Source organism: Lampetra planeri, chromosome 19, assembly GCF_965212315.1.
Source record: "Lampetra planeri chromosome 19, kcLamPlan1.2.h2, whole genome shotgun sequence".
Lineage (NCBI taxonomy): Eukaryota > Metazoa > Chordata > Hyperoartia > Petromyzontiformes > Petromyzontidae > Lampetra > Lampetra planeri.
This window is the reverse complement of record NC_136125.1, coordinates 12,290,806-12,315,417: the sequence shown is the minus strand read 5'-3', so window position 1 is coordinate 12,315,417 and position 24,612 is coordinate 12,290,806. Positions and strand designations below refer to the sequence as shown.

At 46.8% G+C, this 24,612-nt stretch overlaps 1 protein-coding gene across 2 annotated transcripts in view; it reads right to left on the bottom strand.

The window, feature by feature from the left end:
- LOC144724141 (AF4/FMR2 family member 4-like) overlaps positions 1–24,612 on the bottom strand; it is a 63,038-nt gene that overhangs the window by 12,873 nt on the left and 25,553 nt on the right. For both annotated transcript variants that reach the window (XM_078603048.1, XM_078603049.1), the window contains exons 4-19: positions 20,287–20,331; positions 19,836–19,922; positions 19,380–19,416; positions 18,736–18,787; positions 17,664–17,715; positions 17,038–17,081; positions 15,009–15,165; positions 12,219–13,685; positions 9,263–9,357; positions 8,301–8,372; positions 6,063–6,318; positions 4,742–4,851; positions 4,102–4,165; positions 2,899–3,035; positions 1,623–1,694; positions 51–144 (exon numbers count right to left, since the gene is read on the bottom strand). In XM_078603048.1, the coding sequence (XP_078459174.1) occupies positions 51–144; positions 1,623–1,694; positions 2,899–3,035; positions 4,102–4,165; positions 4,742–4,851; positions 6,063–6,318; positions 8,301–8,372; positions 9,263–9,357; positions 12,219–13,685; positions 15,009–15,165; positions 17,038–17,081; positions 17,664–17,715; positions 18,736–18,787; positions 19,380–19,416; positions 19,836–19,922; positions 20,287–20,331 (2,841 nt within the window). The remainder of the gene's footprint in view (positions 1–50; positions 145–1,622; positions 1,695–2,898; positions 3,036–4,101; positions 4,166–4,741; positions 4,852–6,062; positions 6,319–8,300; positions 8,373–9,262; positions 9,358–12,218; positions 13,686–15,008; positions 15,166–17,037; positions 17,082–17,663; positions 17,716–18,735; positions 18,788–19,379; positions 19,417–19,835; positions 19,923–20,286; positions 20,332–24,612) is intronic.

The window sequence follows — 24,612 nt, the reverse complement described above, 5'->3', positions numbered from 1 at the left end:
ACAATTATCGTCATGATGAAACACTTAACAATGCCAACAACTGGCAATACCTTGAAATGCTCCAGGAGAGACTTGGAATATTTCATGGCGCTGTCCTTTTTCAGCTTGAACATCCTCAGGTAGAGCAGCGCCAGGCAGCGGAGGCTGTCACGGAGAAATTACAAACTTAACACGTCGGTTTTTGCAACCAATATGATTCGTAATAATATTTTTAGGTTAGACCATTTAATGACCTCACCAAATCTGCCATTAGGAACCCTACACCACCCGACACGGCCAAACAAATTGTCATGTGTAGAGGCGCTTATCGTGTCAATAATTGTTTCAGCTCACCGGTAAGATGACGAGCAATCCTCACAACCAAATGTAGAAATTAGATACATGAATATTCTTTGGGTCTTTCAGTAAAGTCACGTAGATAGGTTCAAAGAAAATAACAAAAAACTACGATGTTTCAATCGCAACACAAGCGTTCGTCATCAGGAAAAGGGGGCTAGCTTCTAAAGGCAAACTGTTTATAAAGGTTTGAAATGGGGGTAGCCCAAGTGTCAGCAGCATGGGCGGGGCAGCGAATGTGAATGGCAGTGGTGGGCGGCAACTGCCTTTAGAAGCTAACCCCCTTTTCCTGATGACGACCGCTTGTGTTGCGATCGAAACGTAGTAGTTTCTGGTTATTTTCTTTGAACCTATCTACATAACTTTACCGAAAGACCCAAAGAATATGAATTCCTGCAGTCACGAAAGCTTTAAGTCAAGATTTAGATATATGAAGCGGAGTTTGAAATTGTCAAACATCATCAGGACAGGATCCAGAAAGTCAACGTCACACTCCATCCAGGAAGTCAGAATCAATTGACCTTCTGCATTGTTATTCTGACTGCTGCTAGTGGGGACCTATTCTGGATGGACAACTTATTAGACAAAGTTAAGGAAAGGAGACTACAGTGGCTCGGACACATTACAAGAACAGAATCCCAAACTTAGCGATGCTACACACACACAAGCAGAAGGAAACGGGAGCAAATGAAGATGCAGACAGAGCCAGATGCAAAGATGGAGTAGGAAATCTTGAATACAGGGAGTGAGATCGAATGAGGCGGTAATACTAGCTAGAGATACGTGGTGAAAATGGATTTAGCCCTCATCACTGACGAATAGGATACATGATTAAGGATGACAATGGCACAAGCGGGTAGATGTGGGCAACGCCACACTTGGTTGCCTGTCTCTCAAGTGCTGATGTTCACAAACTGCTAAATATACTAATTTAAGGCTTTAGCCAGCTTTTTAGATGCCAAGGTTCCGATACCACTGATGTTATTCATGGCCAGCAAATCAAACCCACGTAGCCATGTTTGTAACGCAGTGGCGCTAACCACCGAGCCACAGATTTCCACAGGCTGTCGGACATGCCACAAGACACTTTCCATACGACTGGCCAATGTGGAAACATTTGAGGCCAAATGTTCCTGGAAAGAGTAGAGACCCGCACCGTCAGCGTTGTGGGAAGTATGCACAGGGGGAGACTTTTAAAACCAACAGCGTTGTTAGTGTGGCATGAGCACGTGTACATAGTTTAACGAGCATACAGCGGTTATGTAAGGAGTGCATTGAGTGAGTACCTGAACACCCCAAGCTTTTTGTCGGCCGGGGTCGAATCTGGAGCAGAGTGGCTTTTCAACTTCATGGCGTACCTGCCGTATCAAAGAAGCGCCTTTACTTAACCGCGTGTTGGCTCTGTTCATGCTTGAAACTTTTAAGGTATTCAACTCAAACACTGAACAAGCACACGTGAGTGCTTGACGGCACATTTCATTCACCTGTTAATGATGCAGTTCTTTCATATATTTGCTGGTAGTGAAAATATATTAAACAGTTGTGTGTTCCTTGTTTCCATTTTTATGTTAGACTAAATAGAAAAGAACAATCCTGAAGGTTAACATACCCTTTGTTTCAGCAACCAGGACACTGATCAAAATCCCCAGATAGCCTGGCTCAATGGGAGGTTGGTTCCGCTTCTGCTGCTGGTCTAGAATGTCCTCTCTCTGGTTATTCGCTGGGGGGGGGGACTGTCTCCCTGTTCAAGCTTAAGCCTTTCATCTTCTCTGTCGATGGCTATTCAAGTGACTTATATTAGAATTCCTCTTCCATCTATACTCTCCTCAAATTCCAATTCTCCCTAACAATAAAATGTATCCTCCCCAAAATCTTATGATGTACATGTTCTCCCAGTGTACAACATCTTGAGATGCAAATTTAGAAAACGTATAAATTCGAATGTATTATATTCAACAAATTGTACAATGTCAAGAGACGCAAAGTATCCATTCGAAATTCTCGCAGATCAGTGCAACCCTTCTTCGCGTTAATTTGAAAACAGCCGATGAAAGTAGATATCACGGAGCTACCTCTGAGACCCCTGCTGGTCCACGCGGTAGAGGGCAGAACTTTTCCTCATGCGCTGCATTTGAAATGAACGTTCACCACAGGAGAGTGAAATTGAAATGTAATATTCTCCGAGATGGAATTTGGCTCCATTAAATGCAGAACGTACGTGAAATGCGATAAGGATTTTTTTTGTCGTGCAGTGATTCATAACTAGGTTGAGACCATCAACTCACGACACTTTAATCACCGGCAAATGCATGGATTCAAAGTCGCCGGGTACTCAGCAGTGCCAGCCGAGTGCTCTGACCTCTGAGCTACCGGGCCACCTCAAACGTTGGATGTAAATCTTCAAGAGGCCTTGAGACATCGGTGGAAGGCGCCTTACAAGCCAAGTGTAAATTATTATCAACAAGGGGTTAGAGGCTGCGCTTCTCGTGGGTCGCCCAGTGGCCTGCCGGTGGTCCTTACTGTCGATGGCCGGAGCCGGGGCAGCATGGCGGCAAAACTCACTTGACGAGGTCGGTGGTCTCCGAGTACATGGTGTACGGGGACTTGGCCTCGAGAGGGTTCTGCTCCATGGCGTTGCCGCACTCGATGAAGGAGAGGCCTGCGTCTGTGTAGTTGATCGCCTTTCCCAGCTTGTCCGACTGCGAGTGGTGGCAGCAACACAATATTTAGAATCAGAATCAATACAATACAGACAAATACAGCAACATGGCACGGTCGTTTTATTTGTACTTCACAATGGCACCAGGTTATAGATACCCACTAAAATTACGTGAATAAATTGTAGAAGAGAATTAAAAAAACCTACATAATTTCCATCACCTCCACACGTCTCAGACTACCAATCTCTAATTCACTTACGAGATATTTCACCACCGTCAAATATGGCGCCGTCGCTTTCACAACAATTAAATCACGTGTTGAGAAGTAAGAGTCACGAGAAGTGAGCAGGGACTCTATAAATGGATCGCCCTGCACCTCTGCAGGGGCCCGTTGCTGAGAAGGGCCGTTGAGAGAGAAACGTAAACTCGTTACTGGAAGGGTGCGGCAAAAGGCCAGGAACCAGAACGATATTGGCGCTGCCCTCGTCGAAAATGCGAGCCGAGTGCGCCAAGATCAACGTGGATGTGTTGAGGAATGTTCAGGCACCCCGTGTCAAATGGACTGAGATGCGTGTCCAAATAAACGGTGTAGAGAGCGAGCATCTGCTATGATTTTCTGTATAGATGCACGGTTCCTGGCTTCTGACGCACACTATACATTCAATTACACGGCCGTGTACAGTGCTGCTACTGACCACACAGGGCAGAGGTGACTTTGCAGCCTTTGAATTGACGCGACACTTCTGCTAATGTAGTTGCATAAGTTAGATGAGGAAGTTCATTGAAACTGGCTTGCAAAAAGGCCCACTTTTTTAAGTATGCATATAGTTTCAGTCATAGGAAATGGAAAAAATTGTGCACGTTGTATAGGAATGTTAAATGATTGCAGTAATGCTGAGGGCATGGGTCCTAACAATGTCAAATCAATCAAAGATGTAATTACAGTAATGTAGTTTCTTACCATCATATGTGCAATATATGTTTATATTATTTTGACCAAGATAACAATTTTGAGTAATGGTCCTTCAGGGCAGTGATTATTTCCAACTTTTTGAGGTTCAACACCATTGCTAGAATGGTATTTCTGTGCTGGACGCAGCCTTACCATGCCATCTGCCATGTGTTTCAGCTTCTTGGCCTCTTGCATGTGGAAATCCACCGACTGGGGTCTGAGCACACGACAGTTCACGTGGAATAGAGAGCGGGGCAAGCAGTGAACAAAGGGGAGCGCGTACGAGCATTGAAGACACGGATGCATAGCAGGCGACATCAGGAGCATTCCAACTCATGTCCGTCGCAAATTTGTTTTCCTGACCCCGATATATAACGGAAGACATTAGTTCGGGCAAACCAGAGGTTGCCAACCAAAGGGGAAATGGATGATGATAATAATGTAATTTATTTATCAAAGAAAGGCTTGATGATACGCAGGACTCTCTCAGCAGGGTCCTGCACTGTGTTTTGTACGTGTACCTAAAGCCAGATGGTTGGATGGTCTAAAAGTAAACCTCCAAGGTCAGATGTCAACTGTGCAACAGTTGCCGATTTGACGAAAGAAATCAATGGCAAGATGTGATGGCATCAGCAGCACTGGCAAATACGACCTCTTGACCGTGGCTATTTATCATCATCTAAGAGCCACCGCTACTCAGGTTTCCTAAACACATCTGGGTTGTGCGCGGGATCGGCACCCTCAACCCAGGCTTAAAACGCCACGCCCACACACTGAAATAGCGCGCACTCACTTGTCGTCGAACACAAGCCGGGGCCTCAGTAGGGTGGGAGAGACGGCGCACAGCCCAGGCTTGGTGAAGAGGGCCTCGGACACCTGTCTGTCGTCCGCGACGCTTTCCTCCTAAAACACACACACACAGCCACGGGCGTGAAGCTCCAGCAGCCTGGCGCGACTACAACAAGCGGACCAATCATGTTTGGGAGTTGGCAAGTGTCTCACCAAGGAATCGTGAGAAAAAATCCACGCTGTCCTTCAGTTGACACTTGTCTCGGCAATGTCAATGCATTATGGTTAAATGAGCACTACTTTGTGCTTCTTTGAATGGACTTATTCATTGCATTAGAAATTCCCATAACTTTTCCCCCACCTACCACTATATAACTTGTGCACCTTGCCACGAAGTGACGGGATTTTGATTCATAAGTCTTACAGCATGGTACCATGCGTCAGAGATCAGTTCCAAAAGAACTACATTCTGATATCACTTCAAGAGGAATGTATCTATAATCAGGGCATACTCTTTACGTGTCCTTCAAAGAAAAGTTAATCACATGCCAATCACACAGTGATGTATAATTACAATTATATGAAAGACCACATTTATTGACAGTTTGTGCAGTTGTGAGTGATTGGGCGGAGACCATCAACTTTCTGCAATGGAGAGTCCCCAGTTTAATCCTGTGCGGATGCCCAGAATTTGTACCCAACGTCTCAACAGTGCTGGCTCAATGCTCTTGTGATACCATCCTAACCTCCTAAGCCAGTTGGCTACCTACCCCACCACTTTCTCCAGGACACAGGTCATTTGACTTTCTATATTTCAACAGTATTCTTGACATCAACTCATATTTCCAAATTACGATGAAAGCCAGCAGTGCACGCACAGTGCCGATCAATGCGATGAAGGCTTCCTGGCCTCGGTGCAGTGGCACCCAGTCGCCGGAGTGGCGAGATGTTAACTACCTCGCCTGGTACACAGCTCATGGGTTAGATCCCAACCCTGACGCCTGTATATTTGGAGTTTGCATGGTTACCCCGTGGTTGCGTGGATTTTTATCCGGGTCCTCCGGTTTCTCCCTCCACATTTAGAAACGTGCGTTTAGAGTATTTGGCGGCTATAACTTCCCACACGATAAGCCACTTCGTTGAGGTATCATTTGTAGCTAGGTCGCCTCTGAAGAAGCGCTATACAGCTCAGTGGGCCTTACCTGGAAAAATAAAATGAATTTAGTTTAGAATCAACAGCAGCAGGAGGAAGTAGTCCCCCGTGAGTGCCGTCCGATCTGTAGGCATGGCGGCGCGCGACGCTCGGTCACAGTGCGGAGCCGTACCCGGTTCGCCATTTTGGCGCTGCCTGCCGTCTTGCCATCCAGTTTGCGGTGTTTGCCCGAGGACTGGGAGGCAGCGGCGCCTCCCGCTGGATTCCCTTTCTTGCTCGACTTGCCGGCCTCGCTCACGGTCGACACGCGGCTCGACGTGCTGCTCTCGCTGTTGCGCCGCTTGCGCTCAGGCGCAGCCGTCGACTTGGAGAGCGGCGACGCTGGCGGGGCGACCTTCTTCTTATTATCCACCGTGTGCTTGCCCGACCTGGGCGGGAGTGGGGGGGGGGTAGCATGGAAGGGACGCGAGCACATGTCATCAACGAGATGGCATTTGTAATTGCCATGTTGCACACCTCAAATTGGTAATTTGTATGTAAATTGCAGGAGACACGGTGAATTGGTAATCTGAATGTACATTACAAATAATCCGAGTAATCTATGATTTCAGTGCCCATTTCTGCCCATTTTTGCCTGGGGGCTGCTTGCAGGGCCCTTTGCGAGTGCTTTGCTTCGAGGTGCATCGCTCTTAAAGTTCAGCTTTTATGGTTTTACGTGATCCAACGAGATCTATGCCAACAAGCTCATTCCTCCTTTGAGCCGCTTGACATCTGAACCGTGAGACACAGCCTCGCGCAAAGGCAGGCAAACAGGTCGGCAGCGCAGTCACGCGCGTGTTCCCGCACGCCACTCGCAAGCGTCCACGTAACGGCGCTGTGGCCGGGCAGGGACTGAACGACGAACCGGCATGATTAAAGGCTCCATTCGTCTAGTTCGGGTTTAATGTCATGTGGCAAGTGTCACTTTGCTCTGGTTTAACACATGCTCCTTGGAGCCACGCCATGCGTGGAGGAGACCTTTCCCATTTCATTAAGGGTACTCGTGAAAATAAATTACCATAATCCCAGTTAACCGGTTCTGCCTGACTCACTTTTATGAGCGGCGCAGTGTTTAGATGGATAAATCCTGAGCGCTCAGCTAATCAGTGCACTGAACAAGTGAGGGTATTTACTGGTTTCACAAACAGAAACCTAACAACCTAACACTTTGGAAAATACTAAATGCAGATGCACTCATGCATTAGCTAACAAGGAAGATTTTTTTTTCCAAATTGCCAAGAACATTTTGGAAAAAATAAATGAGGATTGATTTTATTTTGGTTTTATATAGGTTCTGTATAAGGCTGATATATATGGATATTGAAATGTTCCTTTTGTTGTTTTACGTATGCGTCCGGTTGTGTTTGGATTTATTTTTTATTGATTGTATTGAGGTATAATCAAATTTTCCAGACTTAAAATGGTAATGAATTTTAGAAAAATGTTGCTAGAGCGTATAAAAGAGATATAAAAATGGCATTTTTAGTTGGCGACAACAGAACTAACCATGACTAAATAGTCAGAAAAGAACAGTCGCACCAGTCATGTGACCTCCTATAACAGCGTCTTCAAAGGATGCTCTTGCTGACATTGCAGTGTTGTGGGTAATGTTCGACTGAATTTTACATCAGTAAATAACTAACAATTATTACGTGCCCCATTTTCCTCTGATTGAATACTTGCCAAACACACACACTCTCTCCATTTAGGTTGATCAATAAGTGAAAACTGCAGCAAGGCATCACTTGGTAGTTTAATAGACAGCGATAAGTACATACAGTAAATCTAAGTAAATCGCTATTTTAACATTTGTGTAAAACATACACGAATATATCAACTTTCAGAAGAGAACCCGGCAAACCAAACGGCAGAAATCGGCACAGACTCCCAATGGCATTTATTATCAAGCCATGTGGTCAAACGCCACCTAAAGAATAAAATAAATTGAGGCATTTTTAAAACTACGCAGTGACGCGTCTGTGGGGGGGGGGGGGGGCGAATAACAGTGACCCGACCATTGTGTGTTGACACGTGTAAATGTTGAACTTCTTTCGAACCGTACGTAGCTAACCGTGCCAATCGGTAGGTGCGGGGCGGGGGGGGGGGAGGAGGACAACAAGCAATTTAGTTAGTCCGCTGACACGACGAAGCCTTCCGCCGTCTTGTCGGCGGAGGAGCCGAGCGCGCACCGGGCCGACCCTTCCTTCAGCTTCGTCGTGTTTGCAGAGGCTCTGGCGGGACCCGCCAGCAGCCTTGGCCTGGCACCCGCCTCTACGTGACCCGGGCTACGCGGCGGCAGCAGCAGCAGCAGCTGCGGACTTGCTCTTGGGAGCCCCGTTGAGTGCACCGTGTGTTTGCACGTTCGACTTACTCCTTGTTGACAGGGGGCTTGTAGCTGGAATGAGATGGGGTCTCTGTCTTGACCTTGATCTTTTTGCGATCGCTGCGAGTGCAAGTGAGAGCGACAGAGAGGCAAAGGGCGAGAAGTTAGGATGGGGGGGGAGGGGTGCGATGCGGTCACTGGGTAATGTCGGTACGACGACGCCAGGCTCTGCTGCCCATCAGTCACAGCGGAACACTACGATGTTAAGGGCTGTCACTCGCGAGGAATGAGCGTGCTAACAACAGAGAGAGTGCCAAAGCGTACGCTAAATTCAGAAGTTAAATAAAGTAAATTATTTTACGTAGTGTTCAGAAAACTAGGTGGTGGTTTGTTGGCAAAATCACTCTGCAATTCTTCAACAGCCCATAAGATGCTGCTCTCTACCCTTGTGAACAAATAATACACCACTGACTGCTGACTCATGTCCAATGCTATCTTTTTACTTAAAGCAAATACAACTTGTGTACACAAAACTCTCAATAGGGCCAAGTGGGCCAGTGAATGGCAGTACAATAAATACGCCCAATGACTTATTTGTATAGATTTGAGTGTAAACTTTTTTCAATGGTTTACCCAGTTTAATTCGACATGCGAAACAAACTAATTTGCAACCATCTCAGTCCTCAAAAAGTGTCAACGAGGCTTTAATAAATAAATAATTTTCCAATCTTCACTCAAATTCTAACTTCCGATTACTGCATACAAAACAATGTTGTTTTACCGGAGAATTTAAAGTCTGTTAAATAAATAAAAGGCTTTAATTACATTTAAAGGATTCTGCATTTAAATGTTTACAAGGCCTTCTCTCACCTCCCCTTCTAGCACCTCTGTAAACCTCTGAAGAGGACAACTGCAGGTGCTGCTGAGCATTACCGGGGGGGGGGGGGGCAATGGGAAAGCCGTGGTGCAGTGACTGTACCATGCCCCGCACAGCAGCTGCGACAACTCACTCTTTGGTGGCGGCTGCCTTGTGCGCAGAGTGTGGCGTAGCGTCCTTCTCCACCTTCCCCCTCTTCCTCTCGCTGTGAATGTCCTCGCTGTCGCCCTGGTGAACCACACGGGTAAACACTTACAGCCATACCCTTACCAAACCACTGGGAAACACATCGTTACCGAACCGAATATGAGCACTCCTTACCACGAACGCTTACCCAACCCCCACGTTGCACGCATTTACCGCAGACCCTTGCCAAACAGCACAAGCTCAGTCTAACTAAACCAGCGGTTGGCAACAATAACAAATTCGGTAATAAAACTCAACAATTCAAGAGCCGCAATGCATGTTAATGTGACGGTCCTTAAATAAGTAAGGTCACAAAGCAGTCCTTAAAGCGCCGCATGCGGCTCTGGAGCCGTAGGTTTCCGACCCCTGAACTAAACCACAGAGGCATTCTTACCAGAATCTCCCTAAACCACTGAGCGCACTTCACCACATGCCCTTGGTGAACAACATGGCCCACTTTTATCATCGCCGACTTAGATAAAAGCACTATCTGTACATCGCTTCAAAACAGATATGCATTGCTGCAATACTGTACAGGATTAGTCATGATACAAAGTTTGGACAGAGTGTTCTATTTATTTCACACTCCATTTTCATTTCAAACTGACAGTAGGGCAAGAGTGATGGGTTACCTCTGGGTGTCATTTTAGCATTTTATAAATAGCACACCGACTGGCTCACATTTCACGCCGTCCACTGCATAGTGTGTCATCTCGTGGAAGTTCGACACACCCATGATAGATAACGAACAACGCTACATTTGCCCACGAAAAAAAATACTGCTTATTTCGTATTCATTAGTAAGTCACATGCTGTTGGTTTCCAAAGCAGTAATTTTACATAAGCAAGAATTCTGTCACCTCGCTTGGACACAACTTTCCCTAAGCCCAGCTGCATTAAATGTGCAATGCGTTTGCAAATTAGGGGGGGAGGGGGGAAATCACTTTTTTTTTTAAACCATCACAACACAAACTCCTTATTCGTTCACTCATTTCAGATCAATGCGAACCTATTGGAGTTGACATGGCAAATATAAATAATTAAACGCCACAGCCAATGAGTTGGTCAGAAGGTTGCGCCACATTGCGAGGGGCTGGGTGCAGGAATGTTGGCACACACTGGTCGGCCATGTCTCCCGAGGGTCAACCACGAGTAGCCAGAGCTCACATTCCTCACTGGCTGGCAGCCCTCACTGCATCTACACTGCCCCGCTCACACTCACCACTGCCGCATCCAATGCCTTTACACCAAGGTGTAGTGTTTGCCGGCAATAACCCAAGCAGTACTCTTTGTTTGTGTGTGTGCCTGTGTGTCTTGTTCTCTCGACCACAGTCGTGAAAAATAACACGGAAAGTAGAGATGGATGACACAAAAAGTAGAGATCAATGTTTTTATGTGTGTATGCGTGTAATGAGTTTGTGTCACTCATGACGCTGCTGTTCACTGCCATGATAAAAAAAATGTGTTGTAAAAAATAATCAATTAAATTCGCCATATCGCTGTGGGGGAGGAGAGTGGATGTTGCGAATCATTTCTTTCCATGTGGAAGCAGCCACTAACATAAACAATGCTCACAGGCTTGTACCACGCCTGAACTTTTCAAACATTTCCTTGGCACACTGTGCACATGGATTGGTAATATTCAAGTGAGCCAGCTATCAACTAAGCATGACTGCTGATGAGACAGAGTTGCAACTGCTAGTATTGAATTAAAATTGCTGAAATTATGCACCCCCAAAAGTCCATGTGGCTGACAGTAATTGTAAAGAAAGACTTTGCAGGGACCGATGTGTGGGAGGTGCATTATCTGCTTATTTATTTTGTTAAGAGATATTTGAAGTGCACCCTTGCAAAAGTCTAAAGTAAAGCGGTGGCCAACAAATGAAAGAAATAGCTCGATCCTTCCCACGAGAACAAAGCAGAAATCCACGACAATCGTCCACAATGAGCACGTGGAAGTCCTGGCCTTGCCTCATCTGAATGCTCGGGTGCAGTGGCGCCTTGCTTGTGACCCCATATCGACGGTGCAAGTGAAAGCGTCGGGTAAGCTCTGTTTGTCGACCAAGATCGATAACGCAGATAATGCATCTATGCTATGAGTTCATGTTCATGGTGCCTAAGTAGTTTTTTATAATTTCTCTCCAGCACCGCGCATTCATTGTACACACCGATGGGAAATTGCGTGCACCGGCAGTGCACGGCTACGGGCCGAGACAAAACGCCGGATCTGTCTGCTGGAAATGTTAATGCGAAGCGCGGCCCCTTAATTGCACTGACAAACATGGCCAGGGGTCTTTAACAACCAACAGGCGAGTTAATCAATTAACATCACGGGCTGGAGGATTTAGGTACATGCGCACCCATGTAATGGAACATCGAACTCATGTTTAATTCATTTGTTAATTTTTAACCCGGCAGCCAAATGTTTTGCGTACAAACAAGGCAATGCAAAAGGCACCAGGTTTTATGTTGACAATATTACGCATCATTGCAATTATTGGTTTAACATTAGATTAAACGTAATTAATTAGCACAGTAGGTTACGGAGCATTATAAATAATACGGCGTGCGTCTATTTACATATGGAGGTGAGTAACAATGTAATCCGCACTGCTCTAAAAAGTACAGGTTGCACGACGAACATGTACATAGTAATTATGGAACAGCCCATTTACAACTACACCATGATGTATAATGTTAACAATATTACTTTGCTGTATTGTCAACCAAGTGAACAGAATCCAAATTGTGTCAGCAAACCAAATGGCACTCCGGTAAACCCATCAAATTGCCCCGCTTAGTTATTGCGACAGTTCTGACATGGCCAGAATCACAAGCTTCTCGGGCCACGCACCACCGTCTGCGCTGTTTGTGCCGATTGTGCCCACGTGCGCTCCGCTTACCTGCCGCTTGCGTTTGGATTTCTCTCCTAACGCTGTGGTTGGAGGCGGTGGTGATCTTTCTCTGGATGTGCTCTGCTGCCGGTGAGAGCCCGCCCTCTCGGACACCGACGGTGGCTGCTGCTGCTGCTGTCCCTGGCCTCCGCCGCCCCGAGTCTCGCCGCGGCCCGGCACGCGGGCAAGAAGGCTCAGGTCGATCTTCACCACGAGCGATCGCACCTCGTCGTAGTCGTGGATGGGCGACAGCAGCTCACCGCCCGCCACGTGCAGCGGCGACAGTATCTGCTCCTTGCGGCTCAGCAGCGGCGGCTGCGGCGCGGGCGGCGCGGGCGGCGCGGAGCCGGGAGCGCCCTCGTCAGAGTGCTGCGGCGAGTCGCAGGGCGCGTCCGAGCCGGACGACTTGGCGGCGCCGGACGGAGCCGGCGAGTCCGCTTTGCCCGCCGGGCTCTCGTCCGGCTCCGACTCAGAGTCGGACGAAGGTGACGACGAGGACGAGGAGGTGTCTGAGTACACCTTCTCGCGGCCCTTGCGCATCGACTTGCCTGGCACACGCTGCTTCTTGGCCTCGGCCGTGCACTGTGGTGCCGGCTGCGTCTCCTTCTTTACGGCAGGCTTCCGGCCGGTGCCGCCTTTGGGCTTGCTCTTTGGCTGCTCGTGGTTGGTGCCCGACAGAGCGCCCGTACCTGCCTTGTGCTTCTGCGAACTCTCTTGTGCTAGTGTGAACTCTGACTTGGGACAGTTTTCCACATCAGGGCTAGCTGGCTTCTCTATCCTGCGTGGCTGCTTGCGGCCAACACTCCTACGTTGTGGCTGCTGCTGCTGCTGCTGCACTGAGACTTCAGGTTGGGCCGGTGACTTGTGGACACCAAACGCGTACTCCGGCTTGGTCCAGTCAGGATCCTCTGGGCTCAACGGCTTCTCGGTCCGCTTGGGCTGCTTCCTGCCGACGCTACGCCGCACTGCAGCCACGCCGCTGCCTCCACCGCCGCCACTACTCTCCACCACCGTGGGCGATGCCTTCGGGGGCTCGTACCCATAGTCCGGCTCTTCGGGGCTTGGCGCCGGCTTCTCCAGCTTTTTGGGTTGCTTGCGGCCGATGCTGCGACGCTGAGACAAAACGTCGGGCTGCGCCGGCGACTTCTGCCGCCCACCGCCGCCCTTGCTCTCCGCATGCCGCTGCCCGCTGCGACCCTTGCCCCGCTCTCGCGCGGGGCTCCGCAGCTTCTCCTTGGCGTCGGCCTGACTGGCAGCGACATTCGGCCGCTCCTTGTCCTGGGCCCCGCCGCTTCCACCGCCGCCTCCACCAACACCGCTGCCGCCAGCGCCACCATCGCCGCCGCGCGGGTACTCGTGCCCTTGCACCTTTGCGTTTCCCGTGTCAGCCTGCGGAGTTGCCGACTTGTTGGTGTTCAGGTTCACCTTGGGCAGCCAGTTGTCTAGCTTCCACTTGTTGGTGGGCGGTGGCTCGGGCTGCAAGAGTAAAGAAATGCACGCAAAGTGAGCAAATAGCGATGCGTAGGTGAACTTGGAAGCAGAGCCTAGATCACGTTATTCATAAAGTGAGAATGTCACCCCATCTGTGTGATGGGGGTTAAGAGTGTTATCCCCTAACATGCGTGGGTATTCTCCCAGCACTTCAGTTTCATCCCACCCAGAAATAACCTCAAATATAGGAACTAGCCAAACAACCCAATCAATGTCGGCTTGAAAAACTACCTTGAGGCTCCAATAAAAAGTTAAACTTTAACTAAGACAAACCAATGCGCAGTGCAAGATTCCTATTCTGTATATAGTGTCCCGTTCAGTTGTCATGTGGAAAGGCTGGCCTGCACCACTGGCTCAGGACAGTGTTATCCCCATGCCCATTTGAGCAGGGCAGCATTGACTCTTGACTCTATGTACTCAAGTCTCCAAAGTCTTTGATAAGGAAAGAGCAGAATACAGTAAATACACACAACTGTATCAGTTATTGACCGAGTAGGAATGCACTGTCCTAAAGAGATTGACGGGCACATTGTGGCTGAACTTATTGTGGATGTACTGCTTACTGGGGGATGTGCAAGTGACTAATGCTATGGGGTCATGTGTTCTGGCCTTGTTGTTGAATGGCGTTAGCCGTTGATACATAGCAAGATGCTAGGGCGCTGCCTTTGAAGACGCTGACTGACCACAAGCCACCAATAGCACTCAGCCGCACGGGCACACAATAATACATTTTTAAAAGCATAACTTGTAGCCCTTTGTCAATCCACTGCTAGATGAAGGCCTCCCCATGTATTGTCAGTCATGGGGGTTGTTTGACCATACTTTGCTAGGATTGTCACTGCACGTTGGTGAAGGTGGATGGGGATCCAAGACCGATTCAGATATCACTCGCCACTCATGTTCGTTTTGGCCAAGAATCAAACTCGGGTGGCGAGGTTAATCGTGGAGTCCACTAAGCTCTGGGGCACAGCTCCCACAACAACAACAATAATAATAATGTACTTTACTCAAGAAAGCCTCACTGAGCGATAACACTTTTCAGAAGGGTCCTGAATTGGGCTCTTTGACCAATTTCATGAGTATTTGGCATGTGTGAGAAACCAAAAAGAACTTGAATAAATCTCACAAATGCAACAGGGTAGAGCTCAAATCTCAGCACAGATCGATTCAATAACCCATCGTTGTAATGCTTCCTCCTGGCCATGTTTGCAGCCCAAGCCTACAACACCTGGAGTTTACAAAGCAGTCTCCCATTCAAGTAATAGCCGGGCTGGACCCATGGCTAACGCAGACGAGTGAGCGCCTCACCTGGGGAGAGGCGGCGTTGACGGACTGGTTTTGGGCCTCGCTGTCGCTGGAGCTCGTCTCGCTCTCAGAGTCCGACTCAGAACTGCTCTCCGACTCGCTGGAGGAGCCCGACTCGGCGCTGGAGCGAGGGGCATCCCCGCTCTCTGCCACCGGCACGCTGCACACACGGAGGACACACAGGAGCAACACCGACGATGAGATGAACTAATAACTACATGTCTTAAAGCTGCTGGTTCGGTGAAATTACACAAATGTTAACAGATTAACGGGTACGTTAAAAATAAGACTGTTTCAGCAGACTGACCTTCTTCAGTGACCGGAAAGAAAAGAAACAGTTGTTTTTAATTTCACATCCTGTGTACATTTATATCGATGTATACAGACCAACAGCTCCTGTATAGCCTAGAGGGGTTGCTGGGGCAAGTGGCAGTGAGCCAGTATCTATTCAGGCTGGAACAGTACATGAGGTGGTGGTCTCCCCAGTGCTGATGTTTATACACTGCACCACGTACTCATTTAAGACGGTGTTAAATTAAAGGAGGCCCTTGACCAGTTCAGATATTTGCTACTACATTAGCTGCAGCTAATTACTACGCTGCAGTACCATCCTCCACCCCATACATATATAGACAATACAATCAAGGCATTTAACATCGTGAAACCTAACATTAGGATAGAGATACATCTCTGAATTGGGCTCTTTGACCAATTTCATGAGTATTTGGCATGTGTGAGAAACCACAAAGAACTTGGATAAATCTCACAAATGCAACAGGGTAAAGCTCAAAGCTCAGCACAGATAGGTTCCATAACCCATCTCTATCCAGGGACGAATATGTGGCAGAACACCGAGCCAGCATTAATGAGATGCCGAGTTTGAATTTGAAAGGCCAATGATGATGAAACCAGATCAAGGTCATCGCGCCGGGGGCTGTGGCACGAGTGTTGACGTCACGGCCCGGTCAGATTCTTTGAACCTGCGATCCGGCTGAACACACGACTATGCCATCACGTGCCTGATAATGAAGAAACTAATGACCGCGGTGGCAGGACACCAGGAGAATAAACAATCTTGTTGTTTCTCAGCCAAGTTATCATCGGCTGTACACAAACGCAGGCACCTGTTGTAAATTTGATTTTCCACATTATTTGGTCTGGACCAGCCATGAGAATGAAGTTTTATCACCCACCAGCGGTAAAGAATTGCCATACAAAGCATGACTATCGTGAAAAAAAAAACTGTACGCATCAATAACACTCGACCTCTCTGGTGTCTCATTGTGTTGTGAAGGGACATTGCCAGGAACGTCACCTATTATACATCTTTTATTTTTATGACCGTGTTAAATATTACAGCTTCCTTCCGACGACGGGCTAACAAGCTAGTTGACAAATGTGTTGAGTTCTGTTGTTATTTGTCCTTATGCGCCACTCCCTTCGTAGTATAAAAACAAACATTGTTTTATGTACAAAGCATTATGGTTCACCGTCCAGTTTGACCTGAGCTACATAATGAAGCGGCGGGAAATTATATCTATTGGCATCATCTTCTGGGGCCATTCATTGAGATGATGTGATTCTCGAGTTATGAAATGGTCATTCTTAGCTGTATAACATTATTCAAATTGAATTATAAGGATATTAATTATTAATGGCGGTAAAGTAAAATACAATGGTTCATATAAATAGAACTACTGCCAATTATTAATTCAGGGAAGAGTCACAATATGTTTTAAGGAGTGTTCTGCATTGGGATGTTTGGCCATTATATTTGTAAGGAGTTTGATTGCATATAGGAATGGCCAGATTAGCCAACGAAAACCCATGAACGAGGGAATAACGCTTTAAAAAAGGTCCGTACGGTCAGGTTCAAGAAAGTATTTGCTGTCCTGAGATTTAGCCGCCACCTCAGAGCAGGTTGTTTATAGTTTCACAAATCCATGTGATGCAACAACACCAATGGTGGACTAGAGGGAAGTGTGCCATCACAGAGAGAAAACCTGTGACATGTTATTGTGAGTGTACATACCTGACAGGAATTATGGCCTTGTTCAGGACAGACTTATCCGCAAACTGGGGAAACACATTGGGTGCATTCATGAGGCATGACAGGACAGTCTTGCTGTATGGAAAATAACACACTACTGTATAATTTGCTTAATTGGCTCCAATGAGACACTTGCAGCCCCAGCCTTAAGACTGCCAGCAAGAGTGTGATCCACTACAGGTTTTTAAAATGCCTTGCCCAGGGGGCTAACAGATGTAATTGAATGCACAGGTACAAGACCCGTCATCACTTCCCTTTATTGGCCACACGTGGTGCAGGGATTTTAAAGACCTGCCATAGATCACTCCATTGCCATATAAACGAAGTCTGGAGCCGACGCTGGTTAAAATGTAAATTGTTAATGTATGTAAATGGATTCATTGCAATACAAGCCATTTATAATTAACCTAAAAATTATTATTCATGTTCTCAGTCACTTTTAACTGTGATGCACTGCAGACAGTACACACATTACCGACATGGAGTAAATGTGTTAAGCTGTGAATTATTACATGGCAAAATGGTGTGACTGTAACAGCGGATTCTAATTAATGTCATCTAGAAAGAACTACAAACAATTAAAATGGAGATCTTAATGCGTAGTTTACCAGTTCAACATCGCTCTCATCACTGCTCAATTTCAGGTCATCTTCCAGCATCCTAGACGACAAAGCATTGTGGATACACGTGGTGAGTGAGGTTGTGAAGGTCATGGAACTTGCAGTTTTAAAATTGCTTTGCTTTGTGTGGAAGGGAGGTTGGAGTTGTTTGAAGGACCCTAGCCTTCTCCCAGTCGTTCCCAGCACTTCCCAGCCTGCTTCAGCAAATGCATGCCGCCCCCCCCCCCCCCCCATTATAATCACTTACCACAACATTTTCCATTCCTCAACCACTCGAATGGCCCATCATTTTGCCAGATTTATATAGCCTTTTGTAACCGTTCCCGGCTTCCATAGCCCGCAAGTGTCTCTCTAGTCTTTCCTAGGTATTCTAAGACCTCTCAATTCTTTCCCATCCTTCACAATGCCTTCCAATGCGTTTTGCAACCTTCCGTAACTTTCTGTTGCGTTTACTAGTCTATCCCGGGCATTTGTTGTGATTTTAGGAAATTGTCATCCTTTATTAGCGATGGCAAGACATTCATATTTTAGTAAGCTATGTTTGCTAAATTCTAATGTGGCCCACCACACAAGTAGCGTTTACAGGGTCTAAATATTTACCTTTCCTGCTCAAGTATTCACAGATGCACAAAACAACGATGCAAAGACTGCACTTAACAGTGAACTCCTTTGCTACAAACCCCTGGCGCTATCACCCTCGCGTAACCTCACTGAGACGCAGGAACATAGCGCGATTAACGCATTAAATAATCAATATTCTCATCTCGTCAATCGTTATGCGTTCTTCTGCAGAACATAAAGCATTGACATTGAAACAGCCCTACCGTGCAGCACCAGCATCTTGCCCGATTGTATCAAATCAGAAACGGAGATTGTCATCTTACACTGCTGCCAATAAAGTTTAACAGAGCCCTTTGGGCACGTACACATGTTAACGCCTTCATTTATGTAAAACCTGCATCAAACAGCTGCTGAATAAGAGGTGTTGGCCTTGTTGCTGACATGTCATACCAGAGTCGATTTAAACACGAAAAAAAACGTAACAAAAGTAAATACTTACGAATTATCCGCCAAGGTGTTTGTGGCGCTCTTTGAAGAGGCATCACCGCGCTCTGACAAGGGCGAGGTAGAAAAGGACAAAGTTCAGTTCACTACGCGAGCTTTATCCAATGCGGTCGAAGGCAGTATCCACGGGTTTAAAGCAGTCAAGGTCCAGCCTTCACTGTTACTAGCTCTGTCATGACCAACGCTCGCACACCAGGCAACGTGTAATGGTCTCCGTGAGCAAAACGCGATAGGCGACGCTTTTCACCCAAGGTCTGCGATTAACGCAGACAATCGTATGGAGGCAGGACATCACATTGTACAATCCACAGTCTCTTTGTGCAGAGAGAGCTGTTAAAACTTTATAAATTGCTATTGACATTGGCAAAAGCCAAAGTCCATTAAGAGGTTTTAAAAAAACAAATCTTTGCTGGCACGCGTGATTTCTGCACGGATGGCAGACGCGTTATCAGTGCGCTTTCACAACGCACGCGGTTCCCTTTCAAGTCCCGCACGAGCACGATACACCTGTGTGGGGCACATTGATGCAGGTGGCGCCAACAAGGTGGCATGCACCTACACTCTTTACGACCTTTCTGGATATAAATTACAGTACACAAGCAGAAACACACAACAAAAAGGGGACCACTTAAAACTTACTTGTCCCTGGAAACGACGTGTTCACATGCTGGGAGTCCTGTAAAGCACGAATACAACGTCCATGAGTAAAATTACGTCGTATTAAAGGCACAGACACAATTCATCAAGCAATTAAAGCAAATGTTCACTTGAGTAGATGAAATCCTACCTTCACTCATGGCATACCATACCAAGAGCTACAATACAAGCTACAATACAAAGTCCACTGCTGTTAATTTTCCAATGCATAATTTAAAAGGTACTTTATTTAAGGCTCAGAGAAAAAAAACGAATTTTCCGCTGAATTATTTAGACATGTGCTTGTACCGGCTGTGTTCAATGCAAGCATAAAGGTCAAAGCCTTCCTTGTGGAAATCTACGTAGATGTGGTTTTGCGCGAGACAGTGCGTGGCCGCATTTACGTCAACAAGTGGCTTCGGCAGCCCAAGCGTGTGTGTGTGTGGTGCGTTAACGCGCCTTTCCAGGAAATGGGAACTTGGATGGTTTGGCGGTAACTGGGGTCTGTATTGCTGTCAGAGGGGAGGGCCAGGGATAGGCCATTTCCTGTGAAAAAAAACACACACACAACATGTCTTACACTCACGAGCCAATGGGCTTAGCGCTGTCATGTTATCTTCATACTGTCCTAAAGAGGGCACTGTGCACATAGCCTCCCACTAAAGAAGTGACGTCATGGAATTGTGTTTTACTGCAACTTAAAGGGAGGGCACTTGCATCTATTTCACCGCTAACAGCTGCATCACCCCACCCCCAACCATGTGGCAACCAGCGCGCCTTGGGGCACTCGGGATTTACAGCGTTCATTTTATTTTGCTTCGCCGTTGCCTACGCTTGTGTGTTTTGCACAAGAACAAGACGTGGTGCGCCAGACGCCAGGGTTACAGACAGTGAGTGCAGCTGCACCCACCCTCAGAATCTCCTCCACGCAGTTGCCATCATTGTTGTTGCCAGCCTGGGGCAGACGGGGGAGAGAGAGAGAAGCAGGTCACGGGTTTGTGGCACGGCTCTGCAATCACTCAACGCGCTCGCCTCTCGTTAAAATGCGGCACGCCGACAGACTCATCTCTGCACAAAGCGTACCAGCAGCGGTACACGTGCACTGTACAAAAGACGAAGGTGTGCCATGCACACAAAGGTCACCGCGCTGCAGGCCAAGTGGGAATTTAGCCTGTGACTTCCGACGGTGATCTGAAGTGGGAGAAATACGCAACTGCAAGTTGCTCGTTTTCACTACTTTTATGGACACTGGCAAAGGTGGACGATGGAACTTGCCCAGGGATTCCAATGCTTGCCTTTAAATTAACCCAGTAACACTGCAACAAGACCATATTGCGCTCGCCGTTACATCACTCACGTTATACATCATACATGCTCACAAATATAATCTATTCATTTGTGAGGGCGTGCTGGCTTGCATTCCTTACATTCAGTTTACAAATGATTAAACACACACTTCTGCACAACCCCCAGATCGTAAACCCCTCCTTGTCCTAACATCACTTGGAGTAATGCTACTAATTAACACATTTCCTTTAATTTCAGCGCAGTAGGCCAATACACGGTGTCTTATTATCGGCTCTGCCCTCAGTTCCCCTTACCATTAGCCCTTTGGTTGTTCAGGATGCCCATAGACCAGGATAGCATCTTCATATAGTATTCCTTGGTGACCTGCAATCTGGCCTACGGTTCATTAACTGTTGGCAATAATCCCAAAACCAGAGTAGAAGCAAGCGGTTGCTATAAAATAAATAAAAACAGGCGTCGTGCAAGCATGTAGGGGGGGGGTCTTCAGTTCATGCGAGACAAAAGCACATGCAGTCCAGCTTCTGCAGTAAGAGCCATCGACTTTAATTAGGATTCTTAAAACTGTGGTGCACTCGTGCAAGCCTTCACTGCTGTTGTTCCCGAACGCAAATCCCCCCCATCATCCTTCCAACGGGAGGCAACGCTGCTGCTGTTGTTTGTGGGATTTAAAGTCGAATTCCTGTCTGAAAAGATGCATGACCTCTTTTAAGGGTAGGCCAATGTGGAGGAAATTGTCAAGTAGCCGGAGTAAAGAAAAAGATGGATATGCTGGTGACCAAATATAAAACAAATCTCTTGAAATACTTTATACCTTGGCATATTTTTGCAGAACATCACTTTGGAAGATGCTCATTTGCAGATTTAAAAAAATACCGATCAATGTTTGGCTCATAAACGTTCCAGGCGCAGCCTTCAACACTCGCAGGCAAGGCATTAGATTCAAGTTGTGTGTGCAGGCACCTTTTTAGCACGGCACAAGCACGTCCGATTTGAAAATGCAACGTCCACTATCAAAACGTGTCTTGTTGTGGTGAAAACAATCTTACCAGCAAAACATGGGGTAACATTGTTTATCTACTTCAGGTACTTTAATGGATTCACCACAATAACTTAATTTTGACATCGTGTGTGCAATGAGCTACACACATAAGTGCAAAAGGTAAGTAAGTAGTGGATATGGTTAAACATGTTTAAACACAAACATATGTTTCTGCAAACTGCCCTGTGTGCCAATCGTTTCCAGCATCATAATAACGGTGTGAGCGAGTGCACACGCGTGCCACGCCTTGTCGAGACGTGCCCAGGCTTTTCCTGAAATTTTCCAGCAGATTTCAGTGCACTGCGAATCGCGCATTATATAGAAACAATGGAATGTAAATACTCCACCTCCCACCCTCACCTCACTGTCAATTCAGGATTGAGAATAATCACATCAAGGAAGCCCTGCCAATTTAACCCGATTCATCACGAAGCGTCTCTTGGAGTGGCCTCAAACCTGGCATGTGGTGGCAGAGCTGAAAATCCTGAAAATGGTAAACAAGAGCATCAAACTGCGGCTTCGAGTTGTTGCCTACCTCTCTTGGGCACAGTGGCCCTAAGTGTGTCAAAGGGGGCCACACTTTAAAAGCGTACCAACCAGGCCGAAACCTGAGCAGAAGCAGCAATGAGGAAAACAAGCTGTGTGCGCGTGTCATGAAAAAAGCGCGTGTCATGAAAAAAGCACGCACCAGGTTTTCAGGACCGCACTAATAATGCAAAATAATGCACCGTCCTTTGTCAATCCACGAGCGGATGTAAACCCTGTTATGCCATTTGTTGGGTGTTTGTTTGACCATACTACACCGTGCTGGTTGGTGAAGGGTTTTTGGGGGGGGAAATCAAGGACCTGTAGAGATATAATTCGCTACTGATGTTGGCCATGGTTGGGAATCGATGTTGGCCATGGTTGCGTTACACACTGTGTCACACCCCCCCTCCTCCTCCTTATAGTAAACTCGATTTTTAAAAATCATACTTCAAATAACACTAAAATAAATGGTTCATAAAAGAAACGTGTAAATATGAAGATACCATCTATTTGAATACAGTGGAGATTGAGGACAATCCAAATGGATCAAGGATAAGCACATGCAATTTGATCTAAATAACTCTTTTTTAGGCTGGGTTAAAATAAATGGGAAAGTAGATATCTACGTGTATAAAATGAGACCGGAAAGCATTGGTGTCTGAACTGCGCCAAAATTATGAATGAAATTTTCAAGGATGGAATCAATATCTTGGAATGTGATAATGTCCATGCAATTCAGTCAAGACCATTTGCTCTTGACTCGAGAGCCACGGCTAAGCTGGCAGGTATTTATTCCTTCCGCCGCAGCTCATTTCCGCAACATTCAAGGCAAATTCAACCATGGAAATTGCCAGAAGGGTCGTAGCATTAGGGATTGTGGTCATACGTATCAATCAAATGGAGTTCATGATGGCCTACACACACCCACGGCCCAACATGCACACATTGTATTGTAGCCTACACACACTCATGATCTTCAAGCATCTTGCAGGGTAGTCTACAGCAGCCCAATCCTCACATCGATCCACTTTCTCCCCTTTGCGTCTAGCCTCAATTATAAGATTGTTGCCACCTATCTTTTATTAAGATCCTACCATGGTCTTGCTCGTGTGTTCCCCCCCACCACCTCATCGCTCCCTACTCCCTCACTTGTACACTTTGCCCCAGCAACCAAGGCCTCTTTGCAAAACTCCCCCAGTCAGATTGTGCCCAGTGGGTGGTTGCTCTTTCTCCTCCGTCACCTCAGCCATCTGGATCTTTGTCAACTCCCTCATCTTGAAAGCCATATATATACATTTTATTTAGGATATAACCAGGTAACAGCCTAATGAGAACCAAGTATATATATATATATTTACAATGGAGACCGTATCAGTGTAGGCACAAGGTCTCCCTCTTTTCCTACTGCCTTTGAGTATTTGCGTTTCCCATCACACCTCCTCAAATCTGCCCCAAAACTAAATTCCTTGGTGTGGGCCCCTCTATTCTGCGACCATGTCTTGAGATGCAGTTACACTTATATTCTACATAGTCAAACTGTCTCATAACGTAGTTATGAAAGATAAGGAAATCACCGGTCTCCAACGCAAAACGCAACTGCGTGACTTTCTGGTATTCGCCGAGACAGCAGGCCTTTTAAAGGCATTCCGCCTGTGGGGGCAGTGACGCTGCCTTCACTCTTATTTAAAAAAAACAAAGACCAAGAGGAGGAGGAGAGGAAATGGGAGGGGAAGGTCTGTATGGTGGGCGGAGGGTGCTGCTGTGTACACACCACCCCCCTCCCCGCCTGCCCAAGCAAAGCGCACCAAGAATATGCCAGCCAAATGGTTCAGTGGGCGGGTTAGGGGAACATTCCCACAGTATGAATGTGTGCGAGCTGGTGGGCGCGACGTTGGGTTCGTGGCGCATGTGGCCAAGATCACACATGTGCGTGCGTGCTGGCGAGCCATGGCAGCTGCAACTCAAGCGTCGTGCCGTCAAAGTCGTGGCAGTGACGCGCACTGTCGTAAACAAAGCAATGAAACTTAAACAAGATTTCAACTGGTGTGATGGTTTCCCCAGAATTATTTAATGCCATACGAATTAAACTTGTGCAATTTAAACAGGTGTGGTGTTTTAAATAACACACCCCAACCCACCCATACCCAATGAGCATCGTTCAAACTCATCTACACTGAAGGTCTCGAACCTGTGTTAGACATTCTACACTCTCATGGTTGGGATGAGTCTTTCCATCGGACAGCCACTGTGTGTTGTTCTAATTTATAACAAAGTGCTACTTTTTTTTATCGAATCCAAACAGATGATGGGCCGAGTCAACCACAAAATGGAATTTGTCATCGCCCAACAATGTGAACTCTC